We start from the raw sequence: 25,457 nt of genomic DNA on the forward strand, positions 1-25,457 counted from the left end.
GCTCAGGTCATGATCTCGGGGGTCCTGGAACTGAATCCGGCATCAGGACCCTTGCTCAGTGGGGAGCCTGCTTCTCCCCGCCCGCGCTCAGGCTCTCTTTCTGACAAATAAATAAATAAAATCTTAAAAAAGAAAAAAAAAATAAAGGACATATCCTTGACTTGTCTTCGGATTGCGGTTGCAATAATGGCTTAGTTACTTATGAGACAAAACCCTGGTAAATCACTTAATTCCAATACTCAAGCTCATGAGAAGTCAAGTCTGAGTAATAACGTATTTTCTACTTCTTTCTAACGCAACTACAGAAATAAAATAAAATAATGTAAAGCCCTGAAATTCTAAAAATCTGTTATTATATTTAAAAATACCTAATTAAGCAAAACAGTAAAGATAAAAAGGGAAAAAAGATTTCAATAGAACTCAACAGACAGAAAATGGCCCATAAGAGAAAATATATTTCAGGCTAGTTTTTTGTTTGATTGAATGTATGGTCTCATCACACTGCACATACTAGCTGCAATGAACCCTTTCATTTTAAAATTACAGTAAAGGGAGATGTTGTGGACTAATGCTAAAGGATTATTTAAGATAATAATGTAAAAGTAACCCCATTACCCCAATATGACTTATTCATGTCTTTAGAAAATTATAACTTGGAGATAGAGAATAAGCAATTTTGATAGAATGATAATACTAAACAACGTGCAAAGTAAGAAACTTGCTTCAAATTACTTTCGGTACTTCTCAACTCTACTAACTAGAACACTATAGGGTAAACCTAAAAATAGGCATTTATGTTAGATTTTAAAATTCCACAAACATACCTCAAATTCTTTCTCTTTGATAATCTAACCTCTTCTCTCTAGTGAAGCTTTAAAATCAAATATTTTCTTGTCACACTGGTTATTTTTGTGGGAAATTCTCTTTAGTTGTTACTTTTAGAATACCAAGAACTCAATACCTTTAGGAAAAAGAGGGCAAGTCCATGTCTATCCCAAATCAAGTTGAGCTGATCCACGTATTAGAAGGATTCTAGAATAATTTTATTAAAAAATACTAACTTTGACAAATAATTACTTTCTACTGACATTCATTTTAACTTTGTTTATGCTCTATAGGAGCTGACTGGGAAATGGCCATGGTTGAGGTACTTTAAAAGACAAAACACTAGATTTTTGTGGGTTTTTTTGTAAAAATGGGTTTAATTAGGGTAAGAGTAGAGAGAGATTTAAGGTGCTAAACTATTTCCTTGGCTACTAATTTTTAACTCCCTTATGCTTAATTTAGGTAAATCATTCTAAAACTTACAGAGTTTTATATTATTTTTATTCTTTTTTCAATCTTCCCCCTTTATAAGCTTCCTCTAAGGAGTAATCATCAGTGCTGAACTCTGCAGTGTCTAAATACTTGTGAAGAGGTGAATATATGAAATCATTTTTTTTTTCCCCCCCACAGAAGTCAGAAAGTATCCATCCTACTTGTTACAGCAATTCAAGCTTTGGTCAGATTTCTCTTTCTTTCTTTCTTTCTTTAAAGTAGGTTCCATGCCCAGCATGGAGCCCAATACAGGGCTTGAACTCATGACCCTGAAATGAGATCAAGAGTTGGATGCTTAACCAACTTGAGCTACCCAGGCACCCCTTCAAGCTTTGGCCAGATTTCTAATGTTGGGTTTTTCCTTTCTTAGGAATGGCTACTGCTCCAGATTAGAATGTCAATTTGCAACAGTACAATGGTGACTAAGAGAAGAGAAAGAAGTACCATAAATTTCCTAAATACCATATAATATAGCCTCTACATATAAGATAACTATTCATCTGGTGGTCAGTAGAAGAGTAAGATAAACTGGAAGGTTGGACATAATGAAAAGCAGTGTTTAGGGCACCTGGTTGGCTCAGTCAGTTGAGTGTCTGCCTTTGGCTCAGGTCATGACCCTGAGTCCCGGGATCGAGTCCTGCATCGGGCTTCCAGCTCCTCAGAGAGCCTGCTTCTCCCTCTGAATTTCTCCCCTCTCATGCTCTCTCTTACTCTCACTCTCTCTTTCTCTCTCAAATAAATAAATAAAATCTTAAAAAAAAGAAAGAAAGAAAGAAAGAAAGAAAAGCGGTGTTTAACGAATGCCATGAATGACAGTTACAGGACCTCTGAGGATAATTTTCATTGTATATAGCTTTCACTTGAGATGTAGACTCTCTTACCTAACCCCTGAATAAAATTCCACAAATGTGTGATGTTACTTCTAAATTATAATCTCAACATTTGAAAAAGATAATTTGATAGCAGGTGGCTCTTTCAGAATTTTTTTTACTGATTAATAGAATGTAAAAGAGTGTATTGAGCTATAAGATATTCACATCAAATCTCCTTCCTCTCAATTTATTAAGTGAACCTGAATTTATGAAATTCACTAAATGATACAGATGTATATATAATCTTTTTAAAAATATAATCACTTTAGAAGCCAGAAATATTGACTTTAACCAGAAAGTAGGGAAAACACAGATGCTTAATAAACTCCACTATGTATCAGAAAACTGTTCATTACGTTGTCTAAACAGAACAGATCACTCAAATACACACAATTCCAAAATGGTCATATCTCTTATTTTTAATGTAGCCAGTGACACGAAAGTATAAATGACAATAAGATGATGTATTTAGAATAAAGAAAATGTCCTCTGGAACATTCTGCCCTCTGGTGTTTAAAATGTTCATCAGAGAGGAAGCATTGTGTCACACCACAGGTTTATTACTTCTGCGGGCTGATACATCAATTTGGGCATATAATTTTCTACAATGAGAAAAAAAAAACATGGTTGAACATTATAATAAGTTCTGTTATTATAACGGCAATAATATATATTCTGTGCTAAGCTTTCTATTATCCCATACTATAATTACTTCTTGTTGGGAGAATCACTAAGAGAATTTCTTTTGAATCATGGATATTTGACTCATTTGCCTCTCTCACAATGTTTTGTGACTGAGAAGTATTCTTGATGACCAATACTAGTCTTGACTTTCAACGTCTGACCCTTTTTGAATTGCTTACATTCCACAGTAGGTAGGCAGATAAGCAAGTAAGGAGATAAGGTCAGTTAAGCATAAACACGGACTTTCTAGGAACTGTGGCATAAAACAGTGGTGAGTTTTCTGGGGAAGATCACAGAAGGCATGAACAATGAAGGTTTTTTTTTCCTGCAACCTCCATGGTATTTGCCACGTTTAAAAGTGATATCCGGGGCGCCTGGCTCAGTTGGTACAGTGTGCAACTCTTGATCTTGGGGTTTTAAGTTTGAGCCCCATGTTGGGTATAGAGATTACTTAAAGATAAAATCTTAAAAATAAATGAAAGTGATACCCAACTCTTAGAACCACCATACAGCTGCAAAAAAATGATATCAGAGATTATTAATAAAGTGACTGCCAACTCTTCTGTTAGGATTCCTTTTATTATTTTTTCCATTTATACATACTTAGCATTTTGTAATTTTTTTTTTTAAGATTTTATTTATTTATTTATTTGAGAGAGACACAGTGAGAGAGAACATGAGCGAGGAGAAGGTTAGAGAGAAGCAGACGCCCCGTGGAGCTGGAAGCCCGATGCGGGACTCGATCCCGGGACTCCGGGATCATGACCTGAGCCGAAGGCAGTCGTCCAACCAACTGAGCCACCCAGGCGTCCCCATTTTGTAATATTTTATGTATCAAAAATTTTATTTATTAATTTAAACAAGATATAATAACTATTTACTACAGTTTCAAATAAATGTGAATTGATCACAGTAAGATGATATAGAAGTAAGCTGGCCCATGTTATTTTATGACTAGTTAACGTGTATTTTCCTTAAGGCTTTTTTAAATACTGAGGATTATATCCAGGATATGATACTGAATGTTACAGAGCTTAATTGTGGTAACAATAATGATATTTAAAAAGTAAATAACTGGGTACCTGGTGGCTCAGTCAGTTCAGCGCCCAACTCTTGATTTTAGCTCAGGTTATGATCTCTGGGTCCTGGGATCAAGCACCCCCTTGAGCTCCACACTGAGCAGGGAGTCTGCTGGGGATTCTCTCTTTCCCTCTGCCCTTTCCCAACTCGTGCTCAATAAACAAATTAAATAAGTAAATAAATAAAATCTTTAAAAAATAAAAAGTAACTATCGAATTATACTTACATTTTATAACAGTAAGTGCTAGGCACAAAGAGAAACTCTACAAATATTTCTGTGTTCCTTTCAGCCCTATGGTATTATTATTCTTACCATACATATGAGGAAATAGAAGTTCAAAAAGAGTTAATTTGTTCAGATATACAGCTTACAAATTAATGAGTACGGAATTTCAAACCGGTTTTTTGTCCAAGAGAGCCTGGCTCTTGACCAGTTTGGCATTATCAGTTCTTTAAGGCCTCGAGTTCTGAGCCTTAATTCTGCCACATTATAGATATAGCTATATCTATATTTATATTTGCAAAACCATACAGAAAACCAGGAGGGGTGCAGGACTAGATAGCAGCAAAATATGGGTATTAAATATATCCCATAAAGATCTGCCAAGAACATTGTTTTATGATGTGTTCTCCTTGTTAAACATCTTTCTCAATGTTGACCACCTACCCTCCTAGAACTCTGCCCGTCATCTGCTCCTATATTCCCTTCCCTTGGATTTAAAGGGTCCACCCCCCCGCTCCTGTGACCACAATTACTTATTGCTGATCACCCTAATATTTAGGGTCTATTTAGGTCTCCACTAGTGATTGCTATCAGACTGCATCTTACTAAATCGCCTTCTCCACCTCAAATCCTAGGTGTCCCTTTAGGGGGGCCACCACTCTAATAGAAATCCTGGATAAAGTCAAATTTACACTTCATATTTTAGGCAAACAGATTTCTTTAAAAAAAAATGCAGAGAAAAGAAGCTATGAGCCAATGGTCAGTAATTCTAAGAAGGAATATAGCTTGAGAATACAGGCTAAAAATTAATAAGTAATTTATACAATCACTAATATATGAAAAAATACAAAGAAATAAATATGGCCATACCAGAAATTTTCTGATAAAGACAGATCTGTGTCCAAAAAAAGAAATATACAAAGAGAGAATGAGATAATAAAAAATGAACAGTGGAAAACTCTCTAATTATATTGTCAAGAAAGAACAGAGCCTAAGCTGAGAAGGGCTGTGTTTCTAAGACAGCATTAAGGATTGTTGGGATATTTTTAGAATAAAAAAATGGACAAGGGAAGGCCAGATCCAGTGCATGAGAAAGAGAACAAAAAAATGACTCTGTTATAAGCCTTCATTTATGAATCAGCTGCTATGAGTTAAACTCTATGTTCTTGACATACATAATATCTTACTCAATCCATACAGTGCCCTGTGAGGCAGAAATAATAAAAACGAAAATAATAATACAGATAAGCAAACTTGCTCAGAGTAGATACGTGACTTGACTAAGTCACAGAGCTAATGCATGGCAGAATCAGGGCTTGAACTCAAGTATGACTGACTCCAAAGTTTGCCCTGTTTAACAACAACCTGCCTCCAAACAAGAGACATAGAACAATTATTCCACCTTGGTCTCCCTTAATCTTCTCCATCAAGGAAAATATATTTAAACTAAAAAGGGTGAATAAGCATTATTAAGAATCACTGAAGTGTAAGTTAGGACTATGAAGACAGGTTATAAAAAACATATACTCAAAATTTAGGCCCACACAATTGACGTTTGAGTCAATTGAGTTCTAAAAGAACATGAGGATAAGAACATGAAAATACTAACAGCAGTCTTTGCAAAACCATACAGAAAACCAGGAGGGGTGCAGGACTAGATAGCAGCAAAATATGGGTATTAAAAAGTTTATATAAAATCTTTACAAAGGGAGAAACACTAAGAGTCAATAAGGGATCAGAAGGAAAAGTAATTCCAAAGTAACCTCATGTCCATTTTGATACAGAACATGAGGAAAATAACACAGATGTAGTGCCATCTTGACACTGGACAGGTAAGCTAGAGAAAAGCAGATCTGATAGTAGCTTCCCAGTATATTAAGGACTGCCATGGAAAAGAGGAGGTTTACTTCTGTCATACAGCTTAGCAGGCAGTACTAGGACTAAAGGGAAGGAGCAAAAGAAGCGCAGATTTCCGTCTGTGTAAATCAGAATATTGACAGTTAAAACTATTCAACAAAGGAATAAGCTATGCTACAAAGTAGAAAGTTTGCCCTCATTGAAAGTTTTCACACAGAAGCTATTGACTAGCCACTTGGGATTTTTGCTCTGAAAACTAAATTTGCTTCCATATGTAAAGCACTTCATATCGTCTGGGACATACAAACAGCTCAATACACATTATCTATTATTACAGATACTATTACTTAAATGTTTAGTAAAAGTTCCTATAAAATCATCAGTGCCTGCTGACTCTTAGGGATCTTTGGTTTCTATGGTAATAGGCTAGACATACTTTTATGTCAATTACAGTTTGTTTTCTTCCATGTCTGTATATATGGGTGTATTTATGATTAAGTAATCTCTGTACCCAGGGCGGGCCCTAAGATCAAGAGTCATATGCTCTACTGACTAAGCCAGCTAGGTACCACTATCTCCTCTAGTTTTTTTATGTTATTTTGCTATAAAGTTGTATTAAATATATTCTCTTTTAATAAGAAAACATTATCAGTGACTATTTCACTTCGTAATCTATGTGTTACATGTTATTTATCTTCCCTCTCTCCTCTCTTTTTCACTTTGATCATTCCTGACAAAGATTTTTCTATTTTCTTTTTTTTTTCTTAAAGATTTTATTTATTTATTTGACAGAGAGAAATCACAAGTAGACAGAGAGGCAGGCAGAGAGAGAGAGAGGGAAGCAGGCTCCCTGCTGAGCAGAGAGCCCGATGCGGGACTCGATCCCAGGACCCTGAGATCATGACCTGAGCCAAAGGCAGCGGCTTAACCCGTCTTTCCAATAAACTTGCTTGTGTCCTCACTCATCAAGAGGTTTTTTGTTTTTAATTTTATTCATTTATGTTTTTAGTTTTGGTTATTTCTTTTATATTTACTTGTTCTTCTATCTCCTTGAGTTAAACGATTAATAAAATTACTTTCAATATTTCTTTTCAAATCATAGCATTCAAGCATATATAAATACACATAAATGCACACTGGAATAAAGAAAAAAAAATCAATTATATGTGTGGTGTGTAAAACTTTCTGAAGACATAAACCATGTCTTATTTCAACTATAATAATTAAATAGAAATATCACATGATCACATTTCAGTAATTTCACTATTTGGTATTTACCCAAGGAAAACGAAAACACTAATTCAAAAAGATATAGGTACCCCTATGTTTACTGCAGCATTATTTACAATAGCTAAGATATAGAAGCAGCTCAAGTGTCCATTGATATCACAGACGACCATTAAAAAAAAAGAGGGAGATCTTGCCAGTTACAACAACATGGATAGACCCACAGTATTATGCTAAGTGAAATATGTCAGAGAAAGACAGTATCATATGATTTCATTGATATGTAGACTCTGGAACACAAAATAAATAAATAAACAAATGAAAAACAGATACAGCAAACAAACTGATGGTGGGCAGGAGTAAAGGGGTAGTGAAAGTGTGAGTAAAGTAGGTGAGGGAGAGTGGGAGATACAGGCTTCCAGTTATGGAATAAGTAAATCATGGGGATAAAAGGTACAGCAAGGGAATACAGTCAATGGTACCATAGTAACAATTATGGTGACAGATGGTGGCCACACTTGTGGTGAGCGCAGCATAATGTACAGACTCGTCAAATCACCATGTTGTACACCTGAAGCTAATGTAACACTGTGTGTCAGCTATACATCAATCAAAAAAAAATCAATGATAATAATTAGAACATTCTGATAATTAAATACATCAAAAATATGAATTTCCAAAAATTTAATAAAATATTATTAAATATTTAATAGAAAAAACAGCATGTCAATATCTGCCATTTATGAACTAAGGCAAATGTAAATGTAGAAAAATGTTAATACTACCTTTGGGATGATATCAAAAGTGCTACTTTTTTTTTTTTTAAAGTGCTACTTTTAAAGAAATTCTTTTCAGGGGTGCCTGGGTGGCTCAGTGGGTTAAGCCGCTGCCTTCAGCTCAGGTCATGATCTCAGGGTCCTGGGATCGAGTCCCGCATCGGGCTCTCTGCTCAGCAGGGAGCCTGCTTCCCTCTCTCTCTCTCGCTCTCTCTCTGCCTGCCTCTCTACTTGTAATCTCTCTCTGTCAAATAAATAAATAAAATCTTTAAAGAAATTCTTTTCAGCACTTACATTACCATTATCCTAATAATAAATCATAATAAAATTGCTAAAAAGAATCTGTACTGTGCTAGTTTAAAGTTACTTGAATTATAAGATAAAACCATCTATGACTATATTTATGCTAATTAGATAGACAAAAATTGCATCAACTTTTAAACTATGAAATATTCATATCACCAAGAGACCAATTATTAATCAGAAGAGCAGTAAGAAGTACATAAAGAATACAAAAGAATATATTATCAGTTATTAGTTAACACCACTCACATCACTGAGAAGACCTACAGAAATATTAAAAGACTTTCTATTTAAATAGATTAAGTCACCACCGATATATTCATACAGCTTACAGAGACTCACTAAGTTGGATTTTTTCCCCTGACTATCACTCTGATTAGATGTGTCATTCTTTTTTTTTTTTTTTTTTTTTTGGATGTGTCATTCATTAACAGAGGAGAAAGTATGAAACTATTAAGTTCAAGAGCAATGTGAGGACTTCGGCGGCAAACACTATAAGGTGGTTATTCAACCTCTTCCAACTTGTGTTTCCATACTAGTATGGCTAGAAAGCCAAAAATCTATGTTTCTCAGATTTCCTTGAGTTAACATATGGATATGTAGCCTAGGATTTTACCAATATGAAGTACCTACCCTCCCAGGCCTTCAGTGACGAAGTAAAAGAATGCCATATACCACGTCAACAGGTTTAGTGATGTGATTTCTAAGTTCATTAAGTTCAAACTAGAAGGAGGTGAAGAACTGTAATAGGTAAAAACAGAGTTGTGAAAACTGACTGAAAAGTCTATGCTTAAAGGAGAGAACAGACAAACTATAATGATTTGGGCACATGGGGTAGAAGCAAACTGTTACATCACTAGTAGGTCAGCAAAAGACATACCAGAGTCTAGTTCAGTTTTTCATCTTCATAGTAACAACTCCAAGTCACCAAGAAAAGGTTAAATTGAGCATATAAGTAAATAACACAATTAGAGACAGAATCTGTGAAGTGAGATTGATTAGGTAAATTTGGATACTCAGGAATTTGAATTTTTCCAAGTACTCCCAGTATTTCTAATGCAAGTGCTCTAGGGGCCACACACTGAGAGACACTGTGCATAAGCATTTTACATAGGTAAAGATTTTCCCATAGTATTGGAGTCTTAAATTCAACCTCCCTCTTTCTTCTTTTTCTTTTTTTCATATGTAAATGTGTATTGGAGAAGGTGCAGAAAATTAGAAGAAAAGTATCAATTACTCAATGTCTATGTGCTGGGCTGTGTGTATAGGTATCTCACTTCATTTTTACAGCACCTGGGTGGAGGTAAATTATCCCATTTTTGTATTGGAGAAAACCAAAGCAAGCATAAATTAACTAACATACTTTGTATAACACAGCCAGAAAGAGGCAAGGCTGGGATTCAGCTTACTTTAAGAGCAAAGCCCATTTGTTTCCATTATACTTGCGGTTCTTAAACTTGAGGAATGCATGAGGAGGCTTTAAAAGTGGACCTATGGGCTCTTCACACTTGTTTCAATCCTACAAAAACACCACTGCCCAGGCATTTTGTTATTTGAAGCCAAACATTTGAATACACTGCGTTTCTAAGCATCAAATTCATTTGCTTTTCCTTTTTTTTTTTAAAGGATTTCATTTATTTAATCTAGAGATAGATGGAGAGAACAGGAACAGGGGAAGTAGCAGAGGTGAGGGACAAACAGACTCCAAGCTGAGTACAAAGCCAGCAGGGCTTGATCCCATGACAGGGAGATCACAACCCACACTGAAACCAAGAACCAGGTGCTTAACTAACTGAGCCACCCAGTCACCTCTCATTTGTTTTTTTTATAAAAAGGTGTAAGGTTTTCTGTGTGATAAAGTCTCCACTTTAACCTGACAGAAACAAAACCAGTTCATAAGAAAAATGTAAACAATTTATTATTTTGGTCCCTTCTCCATTAAGGAACATTGTGGCATTTTTGCAAACTTTCCCTAGTAATGTTTGAATAGGGGCAGTTAGACAGGACTCTTATATTTCAATGAAATATATACAACGATACTACAGCTGCAATAAATAATCTTACTATAAATAAATACTACAATACTATGAACAACAGTTCCACTCTGAGTGACTTCCATTCAATTACGAAAAATTAGTAGAACAGAGTTATTTTCTTACATACAAATTCTTAGGCTCGGTTCTTACAAAATCTAAAAAAGAGAATTATGTTGCAAATCCAGCATGTGTAAACATCGCAAAAGGATTCTTTATTTGGTAATACATGTTGACTTTTAGTTGCTCAAAATATATATACTGACAAAGACTCTGTCCTTGACTAAACTTTGTCAGGCTCCTCTGAGCTGCTTTCTACTGTGCCTCCTCCTTGAGCCTTATCCTCAAGCCTGCAGTCTAGTTCAGTAGCCCCAGGAATCCGGCTACTAGAGAGAATCCTACCACCCTCTTCAGATCACCCTAGCCAATCCAGCAAGAGTCATGTTAAACTGGTTTTAGCAAGAATCCCTCTACCCAATGTCTCCCTCTTTGTAATTTTCCATCCACTTTGCTGCCCTCCTCACCTTGCTCCTTGGCTATAAATCCTTAGCTTTCTTTACTGAATTTAGACTTGAGCCCAGTTCTGCACTAAGGTCTCTTTTCTCCATTGCAATAGTTCCCGAATACTACCTACTGTCCAGCTCTGGTTTTAACAATACTGACTGATGAACTGAAATTACCTAAACTGAATTAAGTAACAACCCCTTAACATTCTATACTTCTGGTCTGTTAGACTACAGGGACAGCCAATGGAAGAGTCCCCTTTTCTCTACTCCTGCCAGTGAGTAAAACTTGGACAACAGCATAATCTTTAACCCATAAAACTAGAGAATCTGAATTAGAAACAGTAATGAGGTCCAGACCTAGTTTAATTAGTACTATCATTCCAAAGAGCTTAAAATTCTTCATATACATTTTCTCATTTAACCTTAAAAAAACAGATTCTGGGGCTCCAGATTTAATGAGACAGAATCTCTGAAGTGAGGTTGATTAGGTAAATCTGGATACTCAGGGATCTGCTTTTTCCAAAGAAGTATTCCCAGTATTTCTAATGTGAGTGGTTCTGGGGACCACAGTGAGATATTTGTTAAGATACTTTATCCATATGGGAATTAAAATAGAAATATTTAACATCAGGGGCGCCTGGGTGGCTCAATTGTTAAGCGTCTGCCTTTGGCTCAGGTCATGATCCCAGGGTCCTGGGATCGAGCCCCATATCGGGCTCCCTGCTTGGCAGGAAGCCTGCTTCTCCTTGTCCCACTCATCCTGCTTGTTGTGTTCCCTCTCCTGTTTGTCTCTCTCTGTCAAATAAATAAAATCTTTTAAAAAATAAATAAAAAATAAATATTTAACATCAGCAATGATGGAGCTTAGACTACCATATATAATAAATACACACACACACACACTATATTTTTAATCTAATAAAATTCACTAGATCTTGAATTCTAACATTTTTCCTAAAATTGCAAGATATTTACTCATGCTACAGAATCATAAGTACACTGCAATAAATCCAACTATAAAGATATAATATCATTATGCTCTTCATATTTTCAAGTTGGCTTTTCAATAATTTTCTCAAGATTATGTTTCCATTTTATCCAAGATAATAAATGAAAAGAAAAGTAACACTTACTTAGTGTTTATTATGTATTAGGTTTTAAGTTTAAGAAATCTTATTCAATCTTCACAGGAACCCTATATTTTTTCTAACAATAAAAATTCACTAAAGTACATCTTGAATTCCAGTGCTTCCAAAAATTACAAGACTATCGTGTGAAAAATGTATCTTAAGTTCACTAAAATACATCAGAATATGTAGACTAATATTACGCATAGGCTGTTTTCAATGTCAAAATAGCCTGAAATCTTTCCCCCAGAATGTACCATAAACAAGTCAATGACTCCTTTTTATCCATATATTTTCATATATATTATATATATATTTATATGTAATATATATTTCATATATATTTTATCCATATATTCCAAATATTATGGAAATAATATTTTGGCCATAGCTAGCATCAAAGTAAGTAGGCTGTAGCATGATCACGTAGGCTATTGTGACTTACTTACCATCTAAATTGGACTACCACATAGTCATTCTAATCTATGCAGCAAATACTTTTCAAATCAGGCCAAATAAAATTTCCCAATGACCAGATAATAATCCACTGGATAGCAATATTTGAAGGTTATACCTCCGAAAAGAAAAAGGGCTTACTTAAGGTGATTAAATAAATTACTTGAAGATCACCTTCAAGGCTCAGAATTCAACAGAGCTGATGGCAAGTCACCCAAATCTCTTCTAGAATTACAATAAATATGGCTAACATTTATTGACTACTTATTCTTTGTCAGATACTGTCTCATGAGCTTTCTATGTACCAACTCGTGCAATTCTTGTAAAGTCCTCTTATCCCTACTTTAGAAAAAAGGAAAGTGAAGTACAAAGACTTTTAGCAAATTTGCTTAAATGTATACAGTTAAGAAATGGCAGTCAGAGTCCATTTTGCAAGAGACTTCAGATTTTACACATGGTAAAAAAAATACAAACACTACAGAAAGGTACACAACAGAATCTGTCATCCCTCTCCCACTTTTGGGTTAGAGTTACTGTTTCTCCATACCACCACCGAATGCATGGGTGTGTGTGTGTGTGTGTGTGTGACATAAAGAGATTACAATTAGTGATAAATATTTAGATTTTAGTTTTTGTTATACATATGTATAGATATATACATATTTCAAACTTGTTCAAATTTATTTATAAAATAAACTCTGTGCGATAAAATTACTGTATCAAGGATTATGTGCATTACAATTTTTTTTTTTTTTTAGATTTTATTTTATTTATTTGAGAGAGAGAGACAGTGAGAGAGAGCATGAGCGAGGAGAAGGTCAGAGGGAGAAGCAGACTCCCCATGGAGCTGGGAGCCTGATGTGGGACTCGATCCCGGGACTCCAGGTTCACGCCCTGAGCCGGAGGCAGTCGTTTAACCAACTGCGCCACCCAGGCGTCCCTCATGTGCATTACAATTTTTTAAAAGATCTTATTTGTTTGAAAGTGCACGTGCAATCCGAGCTGAAACTGTTGAGTCGGACACTTAACCAACTGAGCCACCTGGACGCCCCTGTGCATTACCATTTTGATACACACTATCAAACTACCCTACAAAAAGGCTGCAATGATTTATAACCCTACCAAAAATGTGAATACTCAAAATTTAACTTTTACTAAATTTACAGTGTATCTAATAGGCAAACAGTTAAAAGTGTTGAATGAATGAACTATTGGCACTCCTAATTATCTATATTTTAAGAAGTATGCTTGAGGGGCTTTGGGATATTATGAACAAGAACATCTTGGAAAGAGCACTGAACAAGAATCTGGAGAACTGGGGCAATGCCATTACCACAGTACCAGGGGCCAACATTGTCTCTGCACACTTTCATCTATACCTCCCCAGTGCACAGTGATATCCAACTAAGTCAAATGAAACTTGAGGCCCAAACTTAGGTCTTCTGGTTTTCCTTTAATGCTTACACCATTTGGCTGTATCTTCTGTCCCTTGGAATAAAAAAGTCTTAATTGATATACCAAATGGGTCATCATCTACACCTGTGTGAAGGACTAGGCTAAATATGTTAGGAGTACAAAGGTTCTATAATAAAAATGACAGGAAAATGTTAGTTATTTCTTCACTATATCTCACAAGATAAAAGAAAAAAAGATTTCTTTTCACCATTCTATTAACTTATTAGAAGTTAAAGACAGGATTTAAAGATCAGGAAAACACGCAAGGTTAATGAATATAGCAAACTTTATTCCCTCATATGCCATTCTTTACACATTTGCCAACAAGATCTGAAAAAAAGTTAAATCGGATCACATTACTTGCCATTCTGGCTCTGCTTAGAATCCTACAGAGTTAGGTTCCTTACCATGACCTAAAAACCCTGGTTTCCGCCTACCTCCTCAACTATTTTCTACTACCCTCCCCTTTGACTTACTCTGCTGAAACCACATTTGCCATCTTTCCATTCATTCCCTGAACATGCCGCTTTCTGCTTTAGGACTTCAGTTCTGACTGTTCCCTCTGCCTACAAGGCTCTGATCCCGTATCTTCCCACGCCTGGCTTCCTTTTGTTATTCACATCTCTGTTCAAACAGCCCCTCTCTGACTTCCCCTGATGACTCCAAAGAAAGAAATCTTACCTCCACTCCACTCTCCCTCCATTCCATTCCTTATTTTATCTCCCTCATATTACTTGTCACCATCTAAATTTTTCACCACTCTATTAAATGGGTCTAGAGCAGTGCTTGGCATATTAATGGTTCTAAACAAATATTTGCTGAACAATTAGGTGAAAAGCACAGAAAAATAATAAACCACTTTGACTATAGCAAAGACAGGAACTAAACATTAGAAAGTCAGAAAGAAAACAGAGTAAGATGACTATTCTGGCCCTACTTATTCAGTTTGGTTGGTAATATGAATACAAGAAATATAGGTAATTGGAAATTTAAATGCATGGAAATGGATAAATCAGTTAAGTGAAGCCCTAATGGCTGCATTAAATTAATGCATTTTGTTAAAAATCATTCTCTGAAAAAAAAAAAAAAAAAACCATTCTCTGGAGGACATTTACTTATGGTCAGCAAATATTTCTCTATTTGGCTTTCTTTTTAGTTATTCATAACAAAATATAATTAGGAAAGATAACTCTACTAACTAAGGTTTTAAATTTAAATTTCAAAGTAATTTCATTCTAGGTTAAATCAAAAAGTTCTTATCATCTGCTTCACTTGGCAGAAAATTGGCCATAGGAAAATGTTCATGGCATCCTTTTGCAGGAGACAGATTTCTCTCATTCAGAAATTTTTTAAAATACATCCTCAATCTTTAAATTCTTAGGCTGTTGGCAGTCTCTTCAACAAATGAAACTATTTGATAGCATTCAAATACTTCAACATCAAAAAATTAAAACCGAATAGTTCACACATGTCAATAACCAAGTGTGTCTCTTATTACTACTTTCCTGTCTCATCTCGTGTTATCAGGCATGTAAATGACTGTGTTATTAAATGTACTTATCTTTTAATAAAGTTCCTTATTTAAGTTGAACCTTAAAATGGGATAGGCAGATGGGATAGGAACCTCGGGCAATCTAGTTTCATTTCTGCAAGAAACAACTTTTCTTGCTAACTCTTCCAATGTGTGGTAAATGACAAACATCACTTGGTAGCCATATTGTATTTGGTTGATTGTATTTCAGTAACAGTAGTATCTTAAACTACAAGAAAAAGGGAAGATTTCTAAGCAGAGAAATTTTATTAAGTTCAACCACATAAAATTTATCCTATTTTTAGATATCAGAGGGAATAAATATTTCAGTAAAATGTTACTAGGCTATTTTACTGATTTTTATTTAATGATCCAAGAATCAAAGTAGACTTTGACTCAGTTATCTGAAGAAGTCTAAAAACAATATAAGAGGCATGACTTATGCCTTGTGGAACTAAAGAATAAAGAAATACTATTATTTTTAGGAAAATTATACACATTGTAAAATTTTTATTCAAAATAGACGAAGATTCTAAAAATTCCATTTTCCTTTCTCTCTTCCTGTTTTCTTTTGAACTATCATATGATAATCAAACCTCCCCACTGCCTAGCTCAGTGCCAGACATATAGGAAGTAGTTAATGTATCCTTTGGGAATGACTTAATTTCTTGCCCCAAACACTCATAACCCACCCATACCAGTCAACTTAATGATACCAGATATATATTGATAATGTTAAAAGAAACCTAAGAAAATGACCTAGGCTTACATATTTTCACAAGTAAGTATCATTCAACATATTAAAATTTCTTCTCTGAAAAAGTTTAAAAAGACAAAAGGTCATTCAATAATTAAGACACACAGTTTCACACCTAATCACTGGAACTGAATGGGTAATATATACTGTGAGATCATATTAAAAAGTCAGTATAATCCACAACTTATGAATTACAGTTAATACCCTAAGAAGCTGAAAGAATGTACAATGGGAGAGGAAAAATATCTAAATCAGCTTTTAGAAATAGATGTGAAATATACAGATTAGGATTAAAAACAAAACATGACTGATGTACCTTTGCTGAACTATGAAGCTCTTACTATCCTAAAATTACAACATCTCCATCTGTTAATCTGACACAAACAAGCTGATAAATGACATCAGAACAACAGTGTATTCTGGCAAAACCAGAAGTTTCCTGAAAGCCTAGAAAAATATGTCCACAACAGATGGATCACTTAGAAAATAAATACATCAATCTGTCAAACTGCATACTATTCTAATTCCCTAAATTAAAATCAGTAGGAGTTCCACTTTCCAATGTCTGTGACATTAGGAAGGCCAAAAAGGAAAAACCTAAAGATGCACATAAATATATCTGTTATGACCTCAATCAAGTGCCATACTGTTAGGTTTCCTGTTAAACATACTAAATTTAGGTAAAGTCCTTACCAGTTAACTTCTTCACAGGTTGGAGCCGAACACTGATAGACTGATGTGTGAGTAAGGGGGAGGATGGAAGAGAGCGAGACATGCCCTCCATAATCCGAATGTGCTGCATACCTTCACTCACTGGAAGTGGCGGAACGGCGTAGTCTGGCTCAAAAGCACAGTCGCTTTCTGTGGAGATGCCACCTGTTAGGACAGGAAAGGATGGAACAAGAGAGCTGTTAAGAAAAGATTCTTCTCTGTTAAAATCTACCTTTTAAAATAATTCAGAACATCATATACCCATGTTGATTTTCACGGTGAAAAGCCAAATAAGGTTATTTTCAACACCCAAATTCTTTTCTATACTTACTAAATGGACACTTAACACCAGGTTTAGCACTAGGAAATTAAACATGGATAAAATAAGGCTCCTCCTTATAAGGGCTCACTGCCCCAAGAATGATACAGTCCCATAAAGAAATAATTATGGTACGACGCAGTAAGTGTTACAATTAGAGCACTAGTTTTCGATATTTTCCCCCTGATAAAAACCATAAAAGAAGATATTTACCTGCTTGATAATCCAATATGTATAATTGCTAGTAGGACCAATGTAACTCTATTTCTCACTCTTTTCTTCAAGAAAGTAGTGAAAATACAAGTAGGAAAGACTGACACTATTATACGGTGATTTTTTAATCTGCTTTGATATTTTTTTAAAAATTATGTATTTCTACCTATATCCTGTTGACTTCTACTTCTAATAACGGCAGAATATATACTTCAGACCAACTTTTCCCTAAGAAAAACTAGAACTATACATATATTTTAAAATCTTCCTGGGCACTGAAGAGTTAATAGCATGATGAAGGATTACAAAAAGAAAAAAAAAGTTGGTGGGGGTGGGGGGAGGACTGAAGCCTGGTATTTGTGGCTACTTTTTACTTAGAGGCATCTAAGAGGCTAAGAAGCTATTGACAGTTTTAAAGAGCTGGAAGGGCAAATATTGAAATGCAGAGAAAACCAATATACAGAAGGGAAAGCTGGTAAAATTCCAACACTTTTGTTTGGAAGCCCAAAGGGCTACACTCTAGGAGTAAGTATGAACCAAAGCTAGTCTGGCCTTTAACAGGAAGAAAAGCTCAGCTCGAAATGTCTACCACAAAATTAAATTAAGGCAATCTTGGATTGCTAATGCCTGCCAAAAACTAATACAAATCTTCTTAGAGGGAGACAACATTGTCATAGGTCTCAAATTACTGCTATAATTCTTCATACACATATCTGGCCCTTAATTAACAAACACAAAGAGGTAAAACAATACGAAAAAAGTAAATCAGAAAGACCATTCAAAAGAGATAGTCTCACAAGGGATAGAGATTATGGAGCAATGAGGCACAGAATTTAAAGTAGTATACTTAATTAACATCTGAAAGATTTAAATAATTTGAAATAAATTTAACCAAGGATGTGAAAGATCCACACACTGAAAACTGTAAGACTTGGATGAAAGAAACTGAAGAGTAAGTGGAAAGATATCCCAAGTTCATGGACCAGAAGAATTAGTACTGTTAAAATATCCATACAGGGGCGCCTGGGTGGTTCAGTAAGTTAAAGCCTCTGCCTTCGGTCATGATTCCAGAGTCCTGGGATCGAGCCCCACATCAGGCTCTCTGCTCAGCGGGGAGCCTCTTTCCTCCTCTCTCTCTCTGCCTGCTTCTCTGCCTGCTTGTGATCTCTGTCAAATAAGTAAATAAAACCTTTAAAAAAATAAATAAAATAAAATATCCATATAACCCAAAGTCATCTAGAGGTTCAGTAAAACCCCTATTAAGTTTCCAACAGCATTTTTTATAGAAGTAGAAAAAAGCAATTCTAAAATTTTTATGAAATCACAAAAGACGTTAAGTAACTACAGCAATTCTCAGAGAGAGAAAAACAAAGTGGAAGCTATCACACTTCCTAATTTCAAAGTATATTACAAAGCTATAGTAAACAGCATAAAAACAGAGCAGAAAAGCAAAGGAACACAGACCAAAAAGAAAAGAATAGAAAGCCTACAAATAAACTCATATGTGTATGGTCAACTAATCTTTGACAAGGGCTCCAAGGATATACAATGGGGAAATGAGAGTCTTTTGAATAAACGGCGCTGGGAAAACTGAAAAGCCACGTGAAAAGAATGAAATTGGATCCTTATCTTATACTATATTCAAAAATCAACTGAAAAATGGGTTAAAGACAAACATAAGACCTGATGCCATAAAACTCCTAAACAAAACACAGGAGAAAAACTCCCTGAAATTGGTCTTGGCAATGGTTTTTTGGATTTGATACCAAAAGCACTAGCAACAAAAGCAAAAGTAAGCAGGTGAGACTACATCGAATGAAAAGTTTCTACAAAGCAAAGTAAACAACAAAATGAAAAAGCAACCTGTGGAACCAGACAAAATATTTGCAAACCATACATCCTTAGGGTTAATATCCAAAATACATAAGAAACTCATACTCGGGGCACCTGGGTGGCTCAGTGGGTTAAAGCCTCTCTACCTTCGGTTCAGGTCATGATCCTTTTTTTAAAAAAAAAGATTTTATTTTTATTTATTTGACAGAGAGAGATCACAAGTAGGCAGAGAGGCAGGCGGTGGGAGGGTGGGGGAAGCAGGCCCCCTGCTGAGCAGAGAGCCTGATGTGGGAGTCGATCCCAGGACCCCGAGATCACGACCCGAGCCGAAGGCAGCGGCCTAACCCGCTGAGCCACCCAGGCAAAAAAAAAAAAAAAAAGAAACTCATACTCAATAGCAAAAAAACAAACAACCTATATTATAAAATGGGCAAGAGACGAGAATAAACATTTTTCCAAAGCAGACACATAAATAGCCAACAGGCACATAAAAAGATGTTCAATATCACTAACCATCAGGAAAATGCAAATCAAAACCACTATAAGATACCACCTCACACCTGTTAAGACAGCTATTATCAAAAAGTCAAAAAGTCAAGTCAAAAGCTAACAAGTGTTGGCAATGATGTGGAGAAAAGTGATCCCTTGTACACTGTTGATGGCAGTGTAAATTGCTATAACCATTAAGTAAAACAACACGGGATCCTCAAAAAATTAAAAATAGAACTACCACATGACCAAGCAGTCCTACTTCTGAGTATATACTAAAAGGAAATAAAACTATCATTCCAAAGAGGGATTATTATTCATAGTAGACACAATCTGGAACAACCTCAGTGTTTGTCAAATGACAGATGAAGAAAATGTGATTTTTACACACATACACACACACACACACACAAAATGAATATTACTCATCCATAAAAGAGAAGGAAATCCTGCTGCTTATAACAACATGGATGAATCTAGAAAATACTATGCTAAGTCAAATAAGCCAGACACAGAAAGATAAATACTGCATAATCTCATTTATATGTGTAATCTAAAAAAATAAAGCCAAACTCACAGTAAAGACAGGTGAATGGTGACTACCTGGGCTAAGGAGATGAGGGGAAAAGAGAGATCTTGTTCAGTAATTAGTTAAGTAAATTCTGGAGATCTAATGGACAGCATGATGACTAGCAGTGATAATAATAATACACTGTATACTTGAAATTTCCTAAGTGAGTAGATCTCAGGTATTCTCAGACATGCACAGGAAGGAAAATTTGTGAAGTAATGGATATGAATTAGTGTGATGTGGTAATTATTTCACAATGTATACATTTATCAAAATAACATGTTATATACCTTAAATATATGCAATTTGTATTTCTCAATCATACCTCAATAGACCTGGGGTAAAAGAGTGGAAAATTTTAAAAAACAAGCACATGGTCTTACATGAAATGATGGTAATGTGGTTTATACTGAGAAGTAAAATTAAAGCAAGTGGGGATGCCTGGGTGGCTCAGTTGGTTACGCTGCTACCTTCAACTCAGGTCATGATCCCAGGGGTCCTGGGATCGAGTCCCACATCAGCCTCCCTGCTCCGTGGGGAATCTGCTTCTCCCTCTCTCTCTGCCCCTGTTCCCCACTAGTGCATGCTCGCTCGCTCGCTCTCTCTCTCTGACAAATAAATAAATAAAATATTTTTTAAAAAATTAAAGCAAGCGTCTCACTTAGGTTCCCAATTGTGTTATAGTTGTAATTTCATCATATGCAATTCTAACTCATTTAAAAAACCTACCATGGGGAGCCGAGATGGTTAAGGATCTGCCTTGAGCTCAGGTCATGATCTCCGGTTTCTGGGATTGAGCCCCATGTCAGACTCCTTGCTCATTGGGAAGCTCCCTCTCCCTTTGCCTCTCCCCCTTCTCATGCTCTCTCTCTCTCTCTGTATCTATTTCAAATGAATAAGTAAAATCTTAAAAAAAAAAAAAAACCACCAAAAACTATTGTGATATATCATGCATTATAACATAACCAATCTCTAATTAAGGGCCACTTACACAACTCTTTCCATAGTATTTCTATAGATAATACATATAGTATACTGGGTCAAAGTGCTGAGAGTTTCCACTGAGAAATACTGACTAAAAACTGTATCAAGTCTGTGTAGGAGAGCCTGGATGGCTCAGTTGGTTGAACGTTCTACTCTTGGTTTTGGGTAAGATCATGATCTCATGAGTCTTAAGAGATCAGGCCCATGTTGGCCTCCGTGCTCAGTGGGGAGTGTGCTTGAAATTTCTCTCCCTCTGTCCCACCCCCACTCGCTTCATCTCTCTTGTGCCCTCTCTCAAATAAATAAATGAATCTTAAAAAAAAAAAAGTCTGTGTCATGTTGCATGTAAAAAAAGGGGGGGGTAGTAGTAAGCTTAAATATTTGGAGAAAATAAAACTTTAGAATTCTAGCTAAGAATTAAAATTATAAAAATAAAAACTCAACAGATGAATTGAAAAACAGATTAGACAGAGATGAAGAGATAATTAGTAAACTGGAAGGCAAAAGTTTTATGCATTAAAAGACACTATAACAAGAGTGTGAATGGGGGCACCTGGATGGCTCAGTTTGTTAAGCGTCTGCTCTTTGCTCAGGTTATAGTCTGAGTGTTCTGGAATCAAGCCCTGGGTCCTTGGGTTCCCTGCTCAGCGGGGAGTCGGCTTCCTCTGCCCCTCCTCTGCCGCCACCTTCTACTCCCCGCCCCATGCACATGCATGCTCTCTCTCTCTCTCTCAAAAAAAAAAAAGGTGTGAAAAGACAACACCTAGAATGGCAGAAATTATGTGCAAACCATGTTATCTAAAAAGAGTGTAGAATCCAGACTATATAAAGAACTTCTACAACTCAAGAACAAAGTGATAATGCAATTTAAAAACAGGCAAAAGATCTGAATAGACATCTCTCTGAAGAAGAGATACAAATGGACAAAAAGCACATGAAAAGGTACTCGGCATCATTAATCATTATGGAATGTAAGTCAGGAGTCACAGTGAGATATCGCTTTATACCCAGTAGGATAATGATTAAAACAAAACAAAAACAGACAACAAAAAAGTTTTGTTGAGGATGTAGAGAAGTCATTTAGAACCCTAATACATTGCTGGTAGGAATACAGATGGTATAGACTGCTGTGTAAAACAGAGTGCTGTTCCTCAGAAAGTTAAACACAGAGTAACCCAGCCATCCCACTTCTGTGTATACACCCAAAAGCAATGAAAACAAGTTTTCAAGCAAAAACCTGAAAGTGAATGTTCATAGCAGCATTAGTCACAATATTCAAAAGTGGAAACAACTAAATGTCATGAACTGGCGAATGGATAAACAAAATGTGGTATATTTATATAATCGAATATTCTTGGCAATAAAAAGAAGCTAGCCTGAATCACGCTACAGTATTGATAAACCTTGAAAATATTATGTTTAAGTGAAAAAAAAAAACAACAACACAAAAGGTCACCCGTTGTAAGATTCCATTTATATGAAATGTTCAGAGTAGGCAAATATAGAGAAAAAGTAGACTATGATTGCCAGGGACTACAAGGAGGAAGGAATGAAGAATGACTGCTTATGAGGTACAGAATTTCCTTTTGGAGTGATGAATGCAGTAATGTTTGCAAAACATTATAAATGTGTTAAAAGCCACTGAATAAAAATAATACATTTTTAAACGGTGAATTTTACCTCAATAAAAAAATTTTATGTAGATACTTACCACCTACTCACATATTTATTCAAACCAAGAAACCTAGTAAATTGTTATTAATTTCTTCCTGACACATCCCTTTGCAACAAATGCATTAGAAGTTCTACAGATGGGGCGCCTGGGTGGCTCAGTGGGTTAAGCCGCTGCCTTCGGCTCAGGTCATGATCTCAGGGTCCTGGGATTGAGTCCCGCATCGGGCTCTCTGCTCGGCAGGGAGCCTGCTTCCCTCTCTCTCTCTGCCTGCCTCTCCGTCTACTTGTGATTTCTCTCTGTCAAATAAATAAATAAAATCTTTAAAAAAAAAAAGAAGTTCTACAGATTATCAGTATAAATTTCAAATCAGCTATACTCTCTCCATTTTTCCTAGCATTACCACAGTCCAGACCACTATTATTTTCCTCCAAGATTCTGTTGGCAGAAATACAGAATTTATTCCTTATCCTTGGAGCTTAGACATTTTACCAAGATTCGACTTAACTTTTTTCTTCTCATTAGTCTCTGGGTCCTTTCTTTTACTATGTTGACTAATTCTTCTCTTCCAACTATTCTTTTTTCTCTCTCTGGAACAATGATCAGATGGATATAGTATCTCCTAGACATATTTTTCAAGTCTCTCTTTCTCTCATAATAGATTTCTAATCTTTGGGCATTCATGAATAGACTTGAGACTGAATTATATGGAATTACAATATTTTATGTTTACACACACAGAGTCATGCTACTAATGTAATTCCCTAACTGAGGAATCCTTTTGTTGAGAAAAATCAGCATTGTGTTTTTTAAAAGCAATGTATCTAGAAGAATGCATTTGATTTAGTGAAGCATCCCTCTTCATGTGAAATGTTCCAATATGAGAACTTGCTTGATAATTTTAGGATCTAATAATACTCCTTAAGGAATAATACTGCAATTAGTCCAGTCTGGATGTCCTAGTTCACTTTTCTACTTAAAAATATTTTCCTCCATATTCTTTGTCCTATAAATTGTGCTTGAACTCATTGTAGCTAAAGAGGAAAAAAACTATGTTTCAAGTAAAGTACTGGTAAGCATTAACAGAATTCAGCTACATTAGCCAGTTTTTCTTGAGTAACTAGGAACCTCAAAATCTCAGTAGTCTATAACATTTACTTTTCTCATGAGTCTGCAGACTGTGGGTCAGCTGAGCAAGGCTGAGCTATCAGGTTCAGAACTACTCCAGTGGGTCTGCAATACTGGGCCTAATCACTTAAGAGGTGGTGAATATGTGGAGCTGCTCCTCTCAAGGTAGATCACAAGCGTGTAGGAGGCCAAGTCAAACCAGTGGAGCATATTTAAGACCTCTGTTCACTGACATTTCACTTGGCCCATTTCAGTGGGAACTATAGCAAAGTTGCGTGGCAAAAAGAACAGATGATTAATTTTTTTTCAATGTTTAAGCAATGCTCCTCATTCATTCCTCATATGTTCAGCATATTTATTGAGTACCCATATTCTGGTGAAAGATAATAAGTAACACTTTTCCAGGGGTGCAAAGTGCTAGCTCTAGAGCAGGGCCCAGCATACAATGGTTGCTGGTAAAATCTGGCCTCCACCTATTTTTGTAAGTAAGTTTTACTGGATCACAACACACATTTATGTGCATATTGTCTATGTGCCATAATGACATAATTAAGTAGTTCCAAGAGAGACCACAGAGCCCACAAAGCCTAAACTATGGACTCTTTTGACATTTACAGAAGCTCTGCTACAGAAAGAAACAGGGCAGTAAAAGGGGAGAAAGAGACTGCAAAGGGATGAAGGGATCATTTATTTTGTTAACAGAGGGAAGTGAAATTGGGAATCCAATTTACCAAGCATGTAGGATGATATTTACTGGTATTCCAAATTACTCATCTTCATCTTCCATCTTTTTTTTTTTTCCTACCACTTTTCCTGTTTCAATCAACCAAATAAAAGTTACTGTAATAATGTGATAAAAATATGGCAGAATAAAATAACCTGCTTAAAAAATTGTTATGTTGGACACCTGGTGATTAAATATTCAAAGCTGAACAAAGAAAGCACAAGGACATCAAGTAGATGGACACTAAAGAAGCATTAGGAGTAATTATAATTCAATAAAAATTTCAGTCATCACTAAGTCTAATATAGAAGATTATTAGATATTAAAGCTCAAGTTAATAAATCCTTTAGTCAAAGGCAATACTTATTCTATAGAACAGCCTTCTAATTTTTCATATTACATGACTAACCACAAATAAAACTTACAAATCAAAACCTCCCACATGGGGGCGCCTGGGTGGCTCAGTGGGTTAAGCCGCTGCCTTCGGCTCAGGTCATGATCCCAGGGTCCTGGGATCGAGCCCCGCATCGGGCTCTCTGCTCCGCAGCGAGCCTGCTTCCTCCTCTCTCTCTGCCTGCCTCTCTGCCTGCTTGTGATCTCTGTCTGTCA

At 35.8% G+C, this 25,457-nt stretch overlaps 1 protein-coding gene across 4 annotated transcripts in view; it reads right to left on the reverse strand.

The window, feature by feature from the left end:
* The window catches only part of TANC2 (tetratricopeptide repeat, ankyrin repeat and coiled-coil containing 2), a 369,572-nt gene that overhangs the window by 223,565 nt on the left and 120,550 nt on the right, over positions 1-25,457 (reverse strand). For 2 of the 4 annotated variants that reach the window (XM_044247669.1, XM_044247668.1), the window contains exon 4: positions 17,009-17,080. In XM_044247669.1, the coding sequence (XP_044103604.1) occupies positions 17,009-17,080 (72 nt within the window). Of the gene's footprint in view, positions 1-16,897; positions 17,081-25,457 lie in introns of all 4 variants that reach the window. The other 2 variants (XM_044247667.1, XM_044247666.1) reach the window with 1 other exon arrangement.

This window comes from Neovison vison, chromosome 5, assembly GCF_020171115.1.
Source record: "Neovison vison isolate M4711 chromosome 5, ASM_NN_V1, whole genome shotgun sequence".
Lineage (NCBI taxonomy): Eukaryota > Metazoa > Chordata > Mammalia > Carnivora > Mustelidae > Neogale > Neogale vison.